At 33.3% G+C, this 17,862-nt stretch overlaps 1 protein-coding gene across 1 annotated transcript; it reads right to left on the bottom strand.

The window, feature by feature from the left end:
- Positions 1-4,633: 4,633 nt before the first annotated feature.
- LOC133284292 (probable copper-transporting ATPase HMA5) lies at positions 4,634-12,192 on the bottom strand. The gene is made up of 7 exons (XM_061481291.1): positions 12,120-12,192; positions 10,744-11,054; positions 6,355-7,746; positions 5,994-6,248; positions 5,782-5,904; positions 5,219-5,698; positions 4,634-5,050 (listed from the first exon to the last, which is right to left on the bottom strand). Exons 1-7 carry the CDS (start codon positions 12,190-12,192, stop codon positions 4,634-4,636), a joined length of 3,051 nt encoding a protein of 1,016 aa, XP_061337275.1.
- Between the last annotated feature and the right edge of the window lie 5,670 nt (positions 12,193-17,862).

Raw genomic sequence — 17,862 nt, 5'->3', positions numbered from 1 at the left:
CATGATCAGAAATATGAGATTCAGGACTCACCAGTGGTTCAGACGATTGAGGTTGCTGCTGAGACAATGTGGGCTGTTTCCTTCTCTCAGGTGTCATAACCTTCCATATCTCTGGTGTACTTGATGTATCAATCACAGGAGAATCACTCACAGGAGGATCAGACACAGGAAGAGGATACACTGACACAGGTGAAGGAGTAGACACTGAAGTTTCAAAGAAGGAAGGTGATGAGTCTTCTGGTGAATTATTCTCCCCCTGAAGATGAGGACCTTGGAAAAAGGACTCAGATTCCTGAAATGTAACATCTATAGAAACAAAAAATTTCCGACTTCCAGGGTGATAGCACTTATAGCCCTTCTTATCAGGAGCATATCCAAGGAAGACACATTTAAGAGCCCTAGGATCCAACTTACTGCGATGCTGTTTATGAATATGAACAAAGACAACACAACCAAACACTCGAGGAGGAAGACTTTGCAAAGTTGGAACAGAAGGAAAAAAAGAAGTCATGGAGTGAATAGGACTTACATGATCGAGAACCCGAGTAGGTAGACGATTGATCAAGAACGCTGCAGTAAGAATGGCATCTCCCCAATAGCATTTGGGTACATGTGTTTGAAACAGTAAGGCACGAGCAACTTCAAGAAGGTGACGGTTTTTCCTTTCAGCAACCCCATTTTGTTGAGGGGTGTCTACACAAGTAAGTTCATGAATCATACCTTGATTTTGTATAAATTTGGAAAAAGAGTGATTGACATATTCAGTACCATTATTTGTCCTTAGTCTTTTGATTTTTTTACAAAATTGAGTTTCAATCATTTTATAAAATTGAAAGAACAGTTGTGGTACCTCAGACTTTTCACGCATTAAGTAAACCCAAGTTACACGAGTGCAATCATCAATAAAAGAAACAAACCATTTATTTCCAGAAGAATGAGGGACCTTAGAAGGACCCCAAACATCAGAATGAATAAGATCAAAAGGTTCAACACTCTTAGTAATACTAGAAGGAAAAGACACACGATGATGCTTAGCAAATTCACAAACATCACAATGAAAAGACTCAACAGACTTAGACAAAAACAATGACGGAAATAAAGATTTGAGTAAGCTAAATGGAGGATGACCCAAACGCTTATGATGCAGCCAAATTAAAGAATCAGCAGTTGATTGACCATGAGACATGAAGGTGTGATCTGTTACTTTATTTGTGGGAGATTGTGACACCAGATAGTACAACCCACCTTGCTCTTTAGCACTACCAATCGTCTTCCCCGTGGTGAGATCCTGAAAAACACAATGGGTAGGGAAGAAGGTTACAGTACAATTCAAATCTTTTGTAATTTTGTGAATAGAAAGAAGATTTGTGGAGAGTTTAGGAACATGAAGAACATCCTTAAGATGTAAGGACTGCTGTAAGTTTATGTCACCAGAACCCGCAACTGATGTATGTGAGCCATCAGCTATGGATATTGTATGAGTTCCAATGGTAGGATGATAAGAAATAAAGGAGTCAGCACAACAAGCCATATGATCAGTAGCACCAGAATCAACAACCCAAGAATGTTTAAAATCATTACATGAAGAAATGAAAGAATGAGTTTTGGAGCTCATACCAGTCATAGCCAAAGCACTAGTATCAGACGGCTTACTCAGATAATCAAGAATGGTTCGGAGTCGTTCCAACTCATCTGGACGAAATGCAGATTGGGTCTCATTAGGTGCAGGGGTTATTTCAGAAGAAGTAAAATGCGCTTGACCACGCATCATTGCCATCTTTTCTAAGACAGTTTGCTTTCCATAAAGGCGAAAGCACAAATCCTTGATATGACCTATTCTTTTACAATAAGAACACCATCGGTCATCTCTCTTAGGTCTAGAAGAGGTACCATCATAAAATATTAAAAAAAACTCCTTTGAGAAGAGGCCATACTGCACAGAAAATGGTTAAAGAAAAGCTCCAAGAAGCCAAAAAAACACAAATAAATAGCAAACGATGTCCGATCAAAGAGAGGAGCACAGATCCAGAAAGAGGAAGAGGAGAAGATCAGAAAACTTTTTGGCCGGAGCTGGAAAAAGTGTCCCACGCGCCTCCACGCGCCAGTGGAGGTGTCTGCGAGTGGGCCTCACTCTCCTGGAGTGTGGCGGCGCGTGAGAGCGCGTGCGGCGGCCGCCGGAGCTGAAATTTCTGCGGCGAGGTCATTCGACGGTCTCGAACCTTTCTGTGGTCGATCGGAGTTGAAAGGTCGCCGGAAAAGTGCCCAATACGCGATGAACAGTAGCGGCCTTGTGTTGTTTTGGGAAGATCCGGTCGTCAAACGATTATAACACGTCCGTAAGCTGATAGATCAGAGAAAAAGGATTTGAAAACTGGTCCTCTTGGTCCAAAAGGTCCACCGGAGAAATTTTCCAGTGGCGGCTAATGGCGGCAAGAGGTTAAGAAAGAAGGTTTCTGTTTTAACGGAGGTAATTGCGGAAGCAGAGCCCTCTGGATCGAGAGCTCTGATACCAACTTGAAATAAAAGGGTATTTGAAATATTATTGAAATGTAAATAATCTGTACAAAGGGTTCTCTATTTATAGAGAATACTTGACCTAATTTTAACCTAATGGGCTTGGCCCAATACAACAAATAAATACTAAATAATAATTATTTACAACATCCAGGTAGCAAATTTAGTGTCTACTAAGAACGTGACACGTCAACAAACTGAATTTTTTATAGTGCCTAACAAACTTGCCCACGTGACATATTAAAAATTAACACCGTTGGCGTGACATTTAAAAAAAATAAAGAAACAATGGCATTTTAGTCACTGTTTGCTGTGTTTATCTTTGTATTCCGTACTGACATAATAATGATGTTATGGCCTTTTCTTCCTTACACGCTTCAGTGTTAGAGTAACTTTTTGGTGCCTATGGATGTTCATGCTAGATTTGAGGGTGGGACAGCCACGTGAATACAATGGTGATTGGTGAGAAATCAGAAAATGAACGTGGCTGGTACATTGACCCTATCTCAAACATTTAAAAGAAAAACAACAAAATGCTTAATTAGACTCTGCATTTTGTCTTAAAAATTAATGTTTATGTAAAATATCCTCTTAGTTTTCTATGGGTTCAGATGATAAGTTTGACTTGATTTATATTTAAAAAATAAAAATTATCTAGGTCTATTAACTTATTTAAGTCTATTAGATGTTCAATAATTAAAATAATATTAGTTTATTATTCAAAATTATTAAAATAATAATTTATTTAAAATAAATAATATAACATAAGCCGACCTGTAAGTTTATAAGTCCGGTATATAAAAGAAAGTCTATGTCCTGCTTTCTAAATAAGTTTTTTTTTTAAGTATGATCCTATTCTATTTAATTATATGTAATAAGCTGAGCCATAGGTTCCTGTTAGCTCCGTTACACGGACACACTTGTTTTTTGGAAATTTACGTGTCCGACACGGACACGCTCGGCACGCGGTCAACATTTGGGGACACGCAGTCAACTCTCCGACACGTTCCGACACGCGGTCAACATTTGGAGACACGCGGTCAACTCTCCGACACGTTCCGACACGCTGTCAATATTTTGAGACACACGGTCAATATTTGGGGACACGCTCGGACACGTTTTTTTTTATTTTTATTTTTTTTATTTTTTTAAATCTTAATTTTATTTTGTTAACTAAATATAAAAGAAATAATTCATAAATTAATTTTTTTTTGTTATAAAATTTGACATTAAAAATTAACAAACTACGAAAAATTATTTATATTTATGTTATGAAATTTAAATATTTAATTGGTTATATGACTTATTATGGACTCTTATATGTATTAAATATAAATCATATTATATATATTAAAAATTTTATTTAATATCAAAACGTGTCCCAACGTGTCCAAATATGACATTTTTTAGAATTAACGTGTCGGCGTGTCGTGTCGTGTCGTGTCTCGTGTCCCGTGTCCCGTGTCTGTGTCCGTGCATCATAGCCTGTTAGGGATGTGCATGGGTCGAACCGAACCAGATTTTTTGAAAAATCGAACCGAATTGGTTTAAATGGTTCGTTTCGGAAGTGGTTCGGTTCGGAAGTGGTTCGTTTTTGTTAAAAATGGTTCGGTTTGGTTCGAAACCGATTGGGGTTGGCCCTCTTTTGAAATGAAAAAAAATAAAAATTTAAAAAGTAAAGTTATAAAAATCAATTTGGTTTGGTTTGAAAACGGTTCAAAATGGTTCGGTTCTTAAATTGGTTCTAAAAACCGGTTCGGTTCATGAACTGGTTCTTTAAAAATCGGTTTGGTTCATGAACTAATTTTTAAAAATTGGTTATTTTAAGGGCGGTTCGGTTCGATTCAATTTTTTAGTTATTTTGCACATTCCTAATTCCTATTAGGTCGGCTGACCCATTTACACCCTATTCACTTCTCACTTATAGTTATTTGCCTTATAAATAAAGATGTGTCACACCTATTTAAAAAAAGAAGAAGATGTCAATCATTTAAGTATTTTTCACATTTAAAATTTATTGTTGTTTTCTATATTTTTTGTACACTTTCAGTACTATTGCATTGGAAAAGACAGAATATCTAGTTTCATCAAATCTATCTTGTTACAAATGAGACGTTGATTATTCAACCTTTATACCATTTATCTCTGAGTTGTTTAGCTTCTTTGGTCTCTTGTAATTCTTTAACAAGAGGGAGGAGCAAACAACACTGACAGAAGATGCAGCCATTGCAGCTCCAGCAATCCATGGTGGTAATCTGAATCTAGTGGATGGGTAAAGGAAGCCCGCAGCAATTGGGATGGCTAGCAGATTGTAACTCAGAGCCCAAATGTAGTTTAAACGTATACGGGAGAAAGTTTTCTTTGCAAGGTCAATGGCAATTATTATATCCTCCAAGTTGCTCTTCATGAGAACAATGTCAGCTGCTTCAATAGCTATGTCTGTGCCAGCACCAATTGCCATTCCAACATCAGCAGCTACAAGTGCTGGTGAATCATTGATGCCATCTCCCACCATTGCCACAGTGTAGCCACAAGTCTGCGAGTACATGAATTTATTATTAACAACAACATATTGACTAAGGGGTAATTATGCCTATAATGTTAGTTGATGGCTTCATTCTTTAGGGTACTATAAGACTATATAGCATGTATTCTTGGACAGAGTTAAGCAATAATTTGGGATCATAATTTTATTTGTATGTACCTGCAAATCTTTTACTTTATTTGCTTTAGCTTCAGGTTGAGCCTCTGCCATTACAGTTTCAATACCAGCTTGTCTGGCTATAGAATTGGCAGTTCCCCAGTTATCACCTGTTACCATGATGCTCCTGATTTTCATGGAGTTAAGAATGGAAATAACTTCTTTGGCATCAGGTTTCAATGGGTCAGATACTGCCAAAACACCGGCGATTTCTCCATCCAGGGATATTAAAATCCCAGTTTGAGCTTGTCTTTCAGCTTCTGCTAGTATTTCTTCAGCATCCACTGGAATGATTACGTTATGATCAAGCATCAATTTTTTGTTCCCGACCATTATTTCCTTGTTTCGAACTATGGCCTTCACTCCATGGCCAGAAACAGAAACAAAGTCTCGTGCTTCTGGCCAGGAATGATTTTGTTCATCTTCTATGATTTTCTTGGCGTGCTCAACAATAGCCTTGGCTATTGGATGTTCGCTGTTCACCTAATATAGATATAACAATAAACAATATTTGTTAATGTTTATTTTCAGACTCAAATAGTTTCGGTCAATAGAAGAAGGCTTGCCTCTGCTGCAGCAACAAATTCGTAGAAATCTCTTAGTGACATCTTTTTGAAGAGTTTTGTAGTTACAACCACTGGCTTCCCAACTGTGAGAGTCCCTGTCTTGTCGAACACAATGCAATTCACCTGCAAAATTGTTAAAATTTGTGAGTGAATTTCCCTATTAATCGTATCGAGGAGACAAGAGAACAATAATGTTAACGCAACTCACTGACCTTGTGTGCACTTTCTAACGCTTGCCCCCCTTTGATCAACACACCTTGAGTTGCACCAACTCCAGTACCTACCATGACAGCTGTAGGAGTGGCAAGGCCTAGAGCACAAGGGCAGGCTATGACCATGACAGAAATCCCAAACTGAAGTGCAAGCTCAAAGCTGTTCATGGAGGAAGGTATCCAGGATTTTGGGTATGCTTGTAACTTTCCAGCTAGAAACCAGGAAAGCCATGTTGATAGAGAAAGCACAATGACCTACAAAAAAAGGGCACTGGTGTGGTGAGCAAAGATGAAATTACTCTAACTTAATTAATAAACAGCTCAAGAACAAAACAGAAAAAGTAGTTGGTCCTATGCTTACTAGAGGAACAAAATATTTAGAAATGTGGTCTGCAAGTTTCTGAACAGGAGCTTTAGCCATTTGTGCAGACTCAACAAGTCTAACAATCTGGGAAAGGGCACTCTCTGATCCAACCCTTGTTACCTTGACATGCAAAACACCATTCTCATTCACAGTGCCTCCAATCACCATATCACCCTTCCTCTTTGCCACAGGCCTTGCCTCTCCAGTTATCATGCTCTCATTTATGTGGCTTTGTCCCCATGTGACAAAACCATCTGCGGCTACTTTTGCACCAGGAACAATTTTGATCACGTCATTCTTTTGAATCAAACGGCTATCAATTTGTTGTTCACTAATGACATTTCCTTCATCATCTTTAGTTAACAAGGTTGCTGTCTCAGGGGTCAAGTCCATAAGCTTGGCAATGGCCTGGGATGTCTTCCCCTTTGCCAAAACTTCCAAATACTTTCCAAGCAGAATAAATGAAATAAGCATAGAGCTGGTCTCAAAAAAATCATTGCCTTCGAAATGGTGACAGAAAGCAGCTCTTACCACAACATAGACAGAATAGAAGTAGGCTGCATTTGTTCCTAAGGCTATTAACACATCCATGTTAGAAGAACCTTGGCGCAAAGCTTTATAGGACCCAATGTAGAATCTCCTGCCTATGATAAACTGTACTGGGGTCGAAAATTCAAACCTAAAGAGTTGTCCAATTCTCAGCATATTGACAACTTTGATATCCAAAACATGTTTAACTCCAGGTATATACATAAGGACCATGGATGTCAGAAAAACAGGAATGGTGAAAACCAAACACCATATGAACAATTTGAAGTATCGGTTAATTTCCTCCTGTCTATGTGTTTCTCTTCCTCCATCATTTGGGAATATCACAGCTCTAAAACAACCAGATCCTGTAGATTCTATGACTTGAATGAAGGTTCTTGGTCCTGTCATGTATGGTTTATAAGTTATGGAAATTTTATTTATTTCTGGATATATGTCTATGGTTTCAACACCTGAGAGTGTCTGAAGAGAGTGTTCAATGGCAGTCAAGGATTGCTCATTCTTAATGCCATCAATTTTAAGCTCTATCTTGGTTATGTGTTCACCTGTGCTTATTAATACGGCTTCAAACCCAGTGTCTTGTATAGCTTCCATTAGGTGATTGTAGGTGAGAATGTTAGGGTCATAACGGACTTCAGCTTCTTCGGTTGCCAAGGCCACACGTGCTTTGTGCACCCCATGAAGGGTTTGCAAAGCTGATTCAACAGTGGATGAGCAAGAAGTACAAGTCATTCCCCTTATGTGTATTCGACATATTTGAGAAGAGGTGTCATTGGATTCTTCTTCAATGAGTTTGGCTTCAAATCCCGCATCTTCAATGGCCTCACATATCCTCTCCTCCTGCATTAAATATATGGTTTGTTAAATAACACTGAGTAAATGTTTCATTTGACTAGCTTATTTTTGGAGGGGAAAAAAGAGACTTTTTTAAAAAAAATAAAAAATGAAAATGTACTTTAAATCTCGTTTTGATTCTTCAAATATACGAAAGTCAATATTTTAGTTTTTAAACATTTTTGTCATTCATAATTATTGATAATTTAAAATGTTAAACCTGATATTCGCTTAGTACGTTAACATCTATTAAATAGCATTACAACGTAAGGTAAAAAAAAATGATTACAAATTATATGTTAAAAAGATGTTATATCTTTTACATGAAATTAGTCGTGAATGAGTTGTGTTGCTTTTCTATTGTTGTTAGTTAAAATATACTGGGATATGATACTATGCTTACTTTTTTTTGAGTCTACTTTACCTATTTATTTCAAACATTCTTAAATCAGAATATTAAAAAAAAAGAGAAAATATAAATATTAATTGAGATTATGATATAATTGTATTGAAAATGAGTAAGTATTAAAAAAAAAAAAAGCAAGCGCAATGTCGTATCCCAAATATATATAACAAACATAGAGAAAAAGAAACCATTAAATAGAAGTTATGGTTTTAACTATTGTGAGAAAATACTTTTTTTTTTTAAATTATTGAAAGGATAAAGTAATCACAAAAGGTTCGTGATTATCAAAGTAATGATTCTTGTATGTTTACAGAACGAAATTAGCAATAGTAATCATTAGTTCAATCCCTAAAATGCTGATTCTCCTAAAGTTTGTCAAATTAATTAGATGATACCATCAGATCATAAGAAGATTGGCTAAAAGAATTTTATGTAAAGTGCCATCCGAAAATGAAACTATTGGCTGCAGCAAGAAAGTGGAGGACAGCCATTAAATATATATATAATATAACGAACCTAACAAGTACTACAATGACAGCCATTAACAATAATCAGCCAAAGAACTTGTGATGTCTGATGAGCCATATTAGTAGCAAATTATTTTATTTTATTTTTGGGTGAAAAGCAAATAAATATTTCTGTTCCTTCGTAATCCACTAATAAAAGGAATATTAGATGTGTCGGCTACGGCTAAAAAATCATCACCTTCCTCAAGCCATAAAAGAAAGGCAAAACAAAATGCATATTCGTGCCCCTACAAACGGAACATAAGGGCTGGGCAGCATTAATTAACACAGTAGTAAAATGCGATAGTAAGTGAGAATTAAGAAAATGGTAATAAAACAAGAAGAAAAAAATGGGGGGAAAGACGACAGCCGACAGGTCAAGAAAAATAATGAGTGAAAATTAAAGTGATCTTCTGTGTTGACAATCTTTCCATTAATAACGCATATAGAGTGACTCAAAAATAATGAATGCCTCTCTTAATTATGAAGACACATAATTAGTCTTTGTGCCTATTTGGAAGGGTTTTTTTTTTTTTAGCTTTTCTTCTCTTTATAGATAGAAGTTGGGTCAAACAAGTTTTTACAAAAATTCTTGTAATAAAAAGAGCTTTTTATTATAACGAAGAAAAAAGTGAAAAATTAAAAACTTATAGGAGAATTTTTTTTATGTTATATTAGCTTTTTTTTCAAATATATGCTTTCTTTAAATTGAACAGCTTTTAAGTTAAAAAGTTTTTATAATCATGAAACAGCTTATAAATTTTTTTTTAATCTTTTTTTAACTTAAACTTAAAAATAGCTTTTATCTTAAAAAAAATATATATGTAAAATAGGATCTTTATCTATTCTACGAAGCCCTGGTTTCATTTTCACGAGAAAACGAAAGTGGAAAAAGCAAACACCTATGTAACAGTAACAGACATGATATTATCACTCACCTTGCATGTGCATATTATATAATCCAACTTCTGCTTACAAAGACGGTACGCAAAATATACACCATACCATTACTGAGTCTCATCAACTCAGCCATTCTGACACGTAACTACTAAAGACCCACTAAGTTAGCTAAAGAACTTTGAGATCAGTTGATAATTATATATTTGCATTACTATCCAAGTGGTAGTGTGACAGAAATAAAAGATAGAATGACACGATATGTGTGTAATACTTATATAAAAATGTAAAGTTGATTTTCTTTACTTTCCCCACCAAACGGTCAACCAATTACTTACAAAACACCATCACTTGCCATAATTATAACTTTTTTTTTCTTTTATTAATGTTACATATTCGTCTTTAAAGTTAAAAGTGATCGATGACCAAATTATTGGGACACGGTATATATATCATGTATGCCTAAAATATGCTTAATGATCCCCACACAGCACACACCCATAAAATTATTGATATTGAAAGGTCACTTAAAATTAAAAAAAAAAAAAAAAAAAGCATCATATCTTCTTAGGACTTGCATCCTCAGTCCACAATCTCAAAACTTGAAAAGAAATAATAATGTTATTTTCATGAGTTCATATGCCCGCCTTTTCAGTTTCCTTAACTAACGAAGAATATAATTATTATACTTACATAATTTAATTCAATTTAATAACTCTCCATAAAACAATTTAAAATAATTTAGCTATTGAAATATGCCAAATTAATATGTTAACCTTGAGCATATATGATATATTGAGATTATAATCAATATATAATTTTTTTTTTGGGTAAACTAATCAAGATATACTTAATTAGTACAATCTTTAAATTGTTTTTCAAATAAGCATTAGCATTTAATTCATTTGATAATTGTAATTTTATAAACAAATGAGTAATTAAGACCATAATCAATTAAGTAGCAATCTCTTTCTTCTCCAGAAACATAAATTTCCTGAAATGAATCGTTTAATTCTTTATTAACTCACAGAAAAGTAATTAATTAATAAACATCCAAAAGCATGCATAGAAAGTCACAATTGCACATAATGATTTGTTTATATGCAATCATGAAAAGCCAAGCAAGCATGATGCATAAAAGAAGAAATAGCTAGAATAATGGAATTAAAATATATAATTGTAAACTTGACTCACTTGAACCATAGCAGGATAGTATAGAACCTGGGCTTTATTATTCAAGACATCAACAACGGCCTCTCGAATACCAGGTAAGCGCTTGATGGCTTTCTCAACGGATCCAGCACAAGCAGCACACGTCATTCCCATAACACATAAAACAACTTTGGACGACTCTGATCCTTCAACAACCTTCTTTGCTTCATGTGACGTGCCTTTCGGATACCTTGTCATCGACGGATAGTGTGGTTCAGGTGATAGGTTCCCACAGCACTGCAACCTATTAATGCAATCCCAAGCCATTCGAATTGCAACACTTACGTACGACTCTGCAAAATTTGTTGAACACCTTCAAGTTCAACTTTCAACTTGCATAAAAAAATTTCGTTGCTGGCTTTTTATAAATTCCAATGAGAAAGGAAAAAGGTTATGAGTTATGACTCATCATACGGGATGGGAGAAGAGAAGGGGAGCGAGGTGTGGGGTCCGTAACCTAAAGAGTTATAATTATTATTCCTTATTTTATTCCTAATGGGCTTAACTAACGCTATGCTTCATCAATTAACGGAGTATCATGGAGTGTCTTCTCCCATTCTTTTTAAATACTTTTAAATTAAATAGCATTTAAGGTATCTATTTGACTATGCTTTTACTATTTTTGTTGTCTAAAATAGTAACAAGATGACTGATTGTCCAATCAGGGTAATTTTTTTATTAATATAGAAATTTGGCAAACAAATTTATCGTGTTTGGGTTAGAATGACACATGGTGTGTTTCTCCCTTCAAAAAAAATAAGATGCATGTTATGTGACAGCACAAAATAAATAAATAAAATAAAATAAATGCTCTAAGCCACTTTGTGCAATACAATCCATCCAATACACGGGTAGATAACAAATTTAACTATAATATTCTTGCCATGTGTGTATTTAGATTGATTTTTATTTATTTTATAATTAAAAGAAACTTATAAGTACTGATCTGGATAAAATACAATAGGCTCGTCAAGGGTTAAAGCCCAAAGACTAAAAGGCCAAAACAAATAAAGGCCCAAGCAATGCGCGATGTCCATATCGCGCATAAGGAGTTGGAAGCGCGATGGATTCATCACGCCCAAATCGCCTTTAATATGACTTCAAAGTGAATGAAGTGATCAAATAGGAAAAGAGCCACCGCGCCATAGAATGATCAATACATGAAAGACAGCACCAACTTGCCGCTACTCTATCAAGATACCTTGACATAATGAGATAGGGCCAGAACGACACCAGCTGAACCTGCAGCCCATCCACAGCCAATCAGAAGACACACCGCCTGTCGAAGGCGACATCAGATTCACTATATAAACAAAGGGTACAAACTCAAGTATGACAATCTAATTCATTAAGAATACCACATAAGCCTGACTTTGATACTGACTTGAGCGTCGAAGTGTCATTGCAGGTACTCATCCCAGTCTGGCTCATCGCGCCAAAGGAGAATCATATCCATCTTATTACAAACAGCCATCGAAAGCCCAAGAAGCAGATAATCCAACCCGAAGTCTTCTCTCAACTGTGTGTGATAGGGTCTGATACATATTGGTCAGCCCATATTGTATTCGTTAGATCAAGTACATTGATAATATGTTTTAAAAAATAATTAAGTAAAAAAATAAATTAATATTAGTAACATATCTTGTAGTTTCTATCACAATTCATTATTAATTCATTATAAATAAAAAGTTAGTAGATTTCATGATATCTTATTTTTAATGTAGTTAGCTAATTAATGAAAGAACATATTTTAATTTGAGTCAGAATATTTGTATTCATTTTTTAAAATAACTTTAATGACTTAATCATTGTTTAAAGTTTATCAATCAACCCTACTAATTACATGATTTAAGTTAATGTCAAAAAGGTTTAATCAATGTTTAAGATTTATCAAACAATTTATTTACAACATCATTCATCCAATAAATTGCATGAAGTTTTTTTGACATAAACAAGGTGTAATGAATTAGTATAAATGAGACTGGATTAATAGAAACCATGCTTTTATTTTATTTTTTTAGAAACCGTGCTTTTATGACGCATTAGAATTTGATTCCTAAAAACAAAACTTATTACATGGTTGTTTTTTCTTTAAAAAAAAATACTTAAAACTATGGATGTAAATGCTTTTATATAGATCTTCAATTAACATAAAAATTAGTCGGAAATAAGAAATAGGTGAATGCATTAAACTAATACTATCAAATATTTCGTACATCGCTGACTTTTTTAATTTTATATAAAAACTATAAAATAAAAATTTTAAAAAATTAAAATGTGTAAAATTATAATATAAATATACATAATTGATTTATATGAAATCTAAAAAGTATATTTAAAAAAAGAAAAATATATAAATTTAAGAATAATATATATGGAACATTCTTTACGAGAGATTGAACTAAAAGTTAAACCACTCTTCAAATAATATACTCTAATTTAATATATAAAAGTGTAAAATATTTTTTTTAAAATAATTTAATTAACTTAATTTTGACTCATTATTATACTTCATTTATTCACTCAAACGGAATAAATAGTTTTATTATATGTGATCTAGAATTATTGCACAAAAAAAGAAACATGCACGGAAAAAAGGAGAAAGATCTCAACGTTGAATTGGTAATGAAAAAAATATAGAGCGTGTTTGATTAGTAATGAAAAATATATATTTAATAATTGATTATGTGTATAATTAACTTTATTAAAATTGATTATGATGAGGATACCAAAAAAAATTGATTATGATGAATTCAATTTTATGTTTGAAATGATTCTCTAAAAAATTACCTTTATACGTTAAATTACTGAAAAATTATAGACGGTTAATTATATAATTTTAATGCTTTATGGTTAATTTGATCAAATACTTAACAAAGGTGAAATAATTAACGAAATTATAACTTTAGTGCTCAAAGTTTAGCTTATGCAAAAAAAAAAGTCATTTTTAAGTGTAAGATAAATAATCATAGTTTTTAATCTATCTAAAATATATAGTACATTATTTATATTTTTGGTGAAGGGGCCCAGCCCTATAGGACAATATTCTTTTACCTCTATATTATGTTGAATTCAGAAAGATTCCCATCCCAACTTCCTAGCGTATCTGATAAGCAAAATATTTATCTTCTTTTACGATAACTTCTTTTATATTATTTCATTTTAATTTTCACACCTCATTTTTTTTTATGAATGATGAGATTCATCATTTTCTCTTTATAATATAAGATAATAATTTTATGTGAAAGGAGAAAAATAAAACTCATCTAATAATAAGATAAAGGATTGCTTTTGGGCTTGTTTTTCTAATTGAGAGTACAGCTGTCACTTTTCTTGCGTTGCCCCTTTCTTTTAGGGGGTGTTTGGTTTAGGAGAAATTTTAAGAATAATAGAGAAATGTTATTGATAGGAAAATGGGGGAGAAGTAAGTTTGATAGGAAAATGTAAAAAAAATTGTTTGGTTGTAAAAAATTTTACCGGGGAAATTAGGTAACATTTATAAAATCTATGTTTGGTTGTAGGTAAAATATAGATAGGAAAAAAATATAATATTACAAAAATAACCCTCGTCTTTCAAGCGCCTTCTCTCTTTCGCTCTGAGTTTTTGGGTATTAGTGGATTCCACAGTAGCTGATATTGAGAGCTTGAAGGGTCTGGTTTGAAAGGAGAGAGAAGGAAGAGAGGGTGTAGAGAGTTTGTTGAAGCATAGAGAACTCCATAGCAGGAGCACCCCTTTCATCTTCTTTCTACCACAGTGGATATTATCGCACCTCTTGGATTAAGAGTTATGTTTTCCTTGTTGCAGATGTACTGAAGATCCTAATGGAGGCTCATCCTGAATTGTCAATGACTATTGATCCATCCAACACCACGGCTTTGCACACAGCTGCAACACAAGGGTATATTGAGATAGTGAAATTTCTATTACAAGCAGATAGTAGCTCGGTTACCATTGCTAGAATATCTATTACAAGCACACAGCTGCACACAGCTTTGCATTCTGCTGCGAGAAATGGTCACGTGGAGGTTGTGAAAGCACTTCTGGAGAAGGAGCCTGGGTTGTAACATGGACATTCCACATGATTGCCATTTTCCTTTCACGCGCAAAGTCAGGGTAGACTTGTCTTTTGTTTAGAATTCAGTCTGAGCAATTAGGCAGCTTTCCTTGAATACCACACTGCCCATAGGATAAATTTGGCCGGCTAAATGGACAGAAAACATATGCATCTAGCTTATGTAGGAAACTGAGTTAGGTGGATAAATGTGAAAAAAACCTTCAAGCAAACATGGTTAACTTAGATGCCCATCTATCATTTCCCTATCAATCTCAACCAAATCCCTTAACCAAACACCCCCTTATGCTTTTGTCTTTTTTATTTCATTTTTGAAAATTTTAAATAATGTTTTTTATTTATACATACTATCTAACAATTAATGAATACGCGATACGAAACAATTGTGTTTATTTTTTTACATTTTATTATCTATTATGTAAATATTCTATTCAAATAATGACTTCTTAAAAATTACAATAATCATAAAAATGTAAAAATGTAAATAAAACATCACATCGTTTTTAGTAATTAATGGTGCATCTAGAAATATTTAAAAAATCCAAACAATATCATTTTTAACTCACTTTTCTGGTAAAAAAAAAACATAAAACATATAGTCATACAAATTTCATTTTAAGCAGAATTCAATTTGTAAAATCAAATTCATTCAAAATTAAATTTACAAACTCTAATCCAAACACACACACACTCTCATATGTGAGTTTAAAATTTGGGTTTTATGTTTGTTATGTTACATAACATAACTTCATTTTTCTACACACACATCAAAGAGGTGGAGTTTACATATTTTTCTCTCTTTTTCAGAGGTGGAGTTTACATATTTTTCTCTTTTTTTTATCATTTCACTTTCTCTCTCATTTTTGTTGTGTGTATAGAAAAGTAAAGTTATGTAACATAACAAACATAAAACTCTTAAAATTTATACCAAGAGAAAGATCATGAAAATATATAGTCTTCACTGCCCTACAAGGGAAGGGGTAGATTTGTCAGGTGGGTCTAGGGGTCCGGGCGAAGAACCACCACCAATGAGCTAAGTTACTCTAAATACACTAAGTGGATCCGACATCACGTCTAACCCAAAACCTTAAGGCATTGGGTTCATGGGTCATTCCACTTATATACTATTTACTTAATCCATTACCAACCAATGTGGAATTTATCACACTTAAATATCTTAAGATGATTTTCTACCCAATAATCGTTAGTTTCATTTTCTTCTCTTTGTTTCCCTCTGCTATCATCACCATTTGTATACCGTTTGTTTGTAAGTCAACACCTTTTTTCAAAAAAACTAAAAAAAAAAAATTCCACGCTTCTAAAAATTTTAGCAGCTTCTCTTGAGTGCTTATACTTATTCTCATTATACAGAATAGAATATAAGTATATATTACTTTGGGTTCACGATTTCTTTTGGTTGTATTCCTGAGGTGTAAAAATAAAAATTATTTGGTTTGTTAGTCCCGTACCATCATAGTCGCTAAGTAACAAGCTGAAGTATTAATTTAGTGGTGACAGATAGATTGACCTGCTTATTTTATAATATCAAACTCATGATTTTTGCGATTAACAATGACATTAGCATTATTAAAAGTGACAAGACTTGTTTACCAAATAACAAAAAAAGTGACAAGACTTTTTATTTTTGGGATAAACTATAAATAATTTCAATTTGGGATTGAAATATGTAATTGCTTTTACAAACTGTTCAATGTATGGTGCATTTGCAAGCAAACTGACATTTGACAATTTAAAACTATCTCCACTTGGTTTAAAATGTTGGTTTTAGTGACAAAGTAGGAACAAATGTGAAAAGTGTACTTTCTAAACTATTTATATTCTCATTTAATTACCTTTAATTGGAATTTTTTAAATTTCTCAATTAAGTACATACAAATAAATAAATAAAGATAATTTACTAAGTTATTTAATTAACAGTAATTGCAAAAACAACAATTAAAAATTATGAATAATTCCATCCAAATGAAACTTGTGGTTCAACTAATTAGGAGACTGGGGCACCGAAAGCTGAATCGATTGCCATCAGGCTAAAATAAAAGTAACAAATCAGCTCAGAGGTCCACGCTTCGATGAACCCAACAATGCTAAAGTTTTACGAAGAATAGTTCAAAGTTATTTTCTTTTTCTTTTTCTGGAGGTACAATCATATTTTCCTTTTTTATTTCTTAATTACTTGTTCCAACAATTTTCGCAACGTCACATGATTATCAGGAAAAATTGCTCAACGTTAACAAGAGAGGTCAGCTAATGCGAGGGGCTTATCTTTGGGACAACCATCGTTTTGTCACTTTTTTGGGAAAAATTGACTGGATTGTCAGGTGACGTCATTAAATTTTTTTGTCAAAATATTACGTCATCAAATTAGTTGCGATGAGCAGCGAGATTAGATGACACATGTTAGCAAGTTTAAAACCACGTAATCTCACTGCACTGTGTAGCGAGGTTACATGGCAAGGCTTAATTCATTGTATTATGTAGTATTTTATGTGGCACCAGTAACAATTTGACACATGGATTAAGAGGACTAATAAAAAAATAGCATTTATTTGACATTAAATTGTTTTTATTATTTTTACATGGATATTTCGTTTGACACTCCATTTATCGTGTATTATACTTTTCAAAAAGAAAACAAAAAATAAATCAGTATTTATTGGACATTAAATCGTCTTTATTATTTTCTCATGAATATTCTATTTGACACTCCATCGTCTTTATTGTGTATTATATTTTTCAAAAAAAAACTAAAAACAAATGGATATTAAATCGTCTTTATCATTTTTCCATGAATACTCCATTTGAACACTCTTTCATCTTTATTGTGTATTATTTTCCAAAAAAGAAACAAAAAAAAATCCGCATTTATCAAATATTAAATCGTCTTTATTATTTTTCCATGGACACTTCATCATCTTTATTGTTTATTATATTTTTCAAAATAAATAAATAAATAAATCAGCATTTACTCATCCTATTACTCCATGTGTCAAATTATTTCTGGCGCCAC

The sequence above is a fragment of the Gastrolobium bilobum genome, unplaced genomic scaffold, assembly GCF_033153095.1.
Source record: "Gastrolobium bilobum isolate Gb01-03AN ecotype WA unplaced genomic scaffold, APGP_CSIRO_Gbil_v1 utg2926, whole genome shotgun sequence".
In the NCBI taxonomy this organism is placed as follows: domain Eukaryota; kingdom Viridiplantae; phylum Streptophyta; class Magnoliopsida; order Fabales; family Fabaceae; genus Gastrolobium; species Gastrolobium bilobum.
Note: the sequence above shows the minus strand (reverse complement) of the source record. Positions and strands in the feature narration are given on the sequence as shown.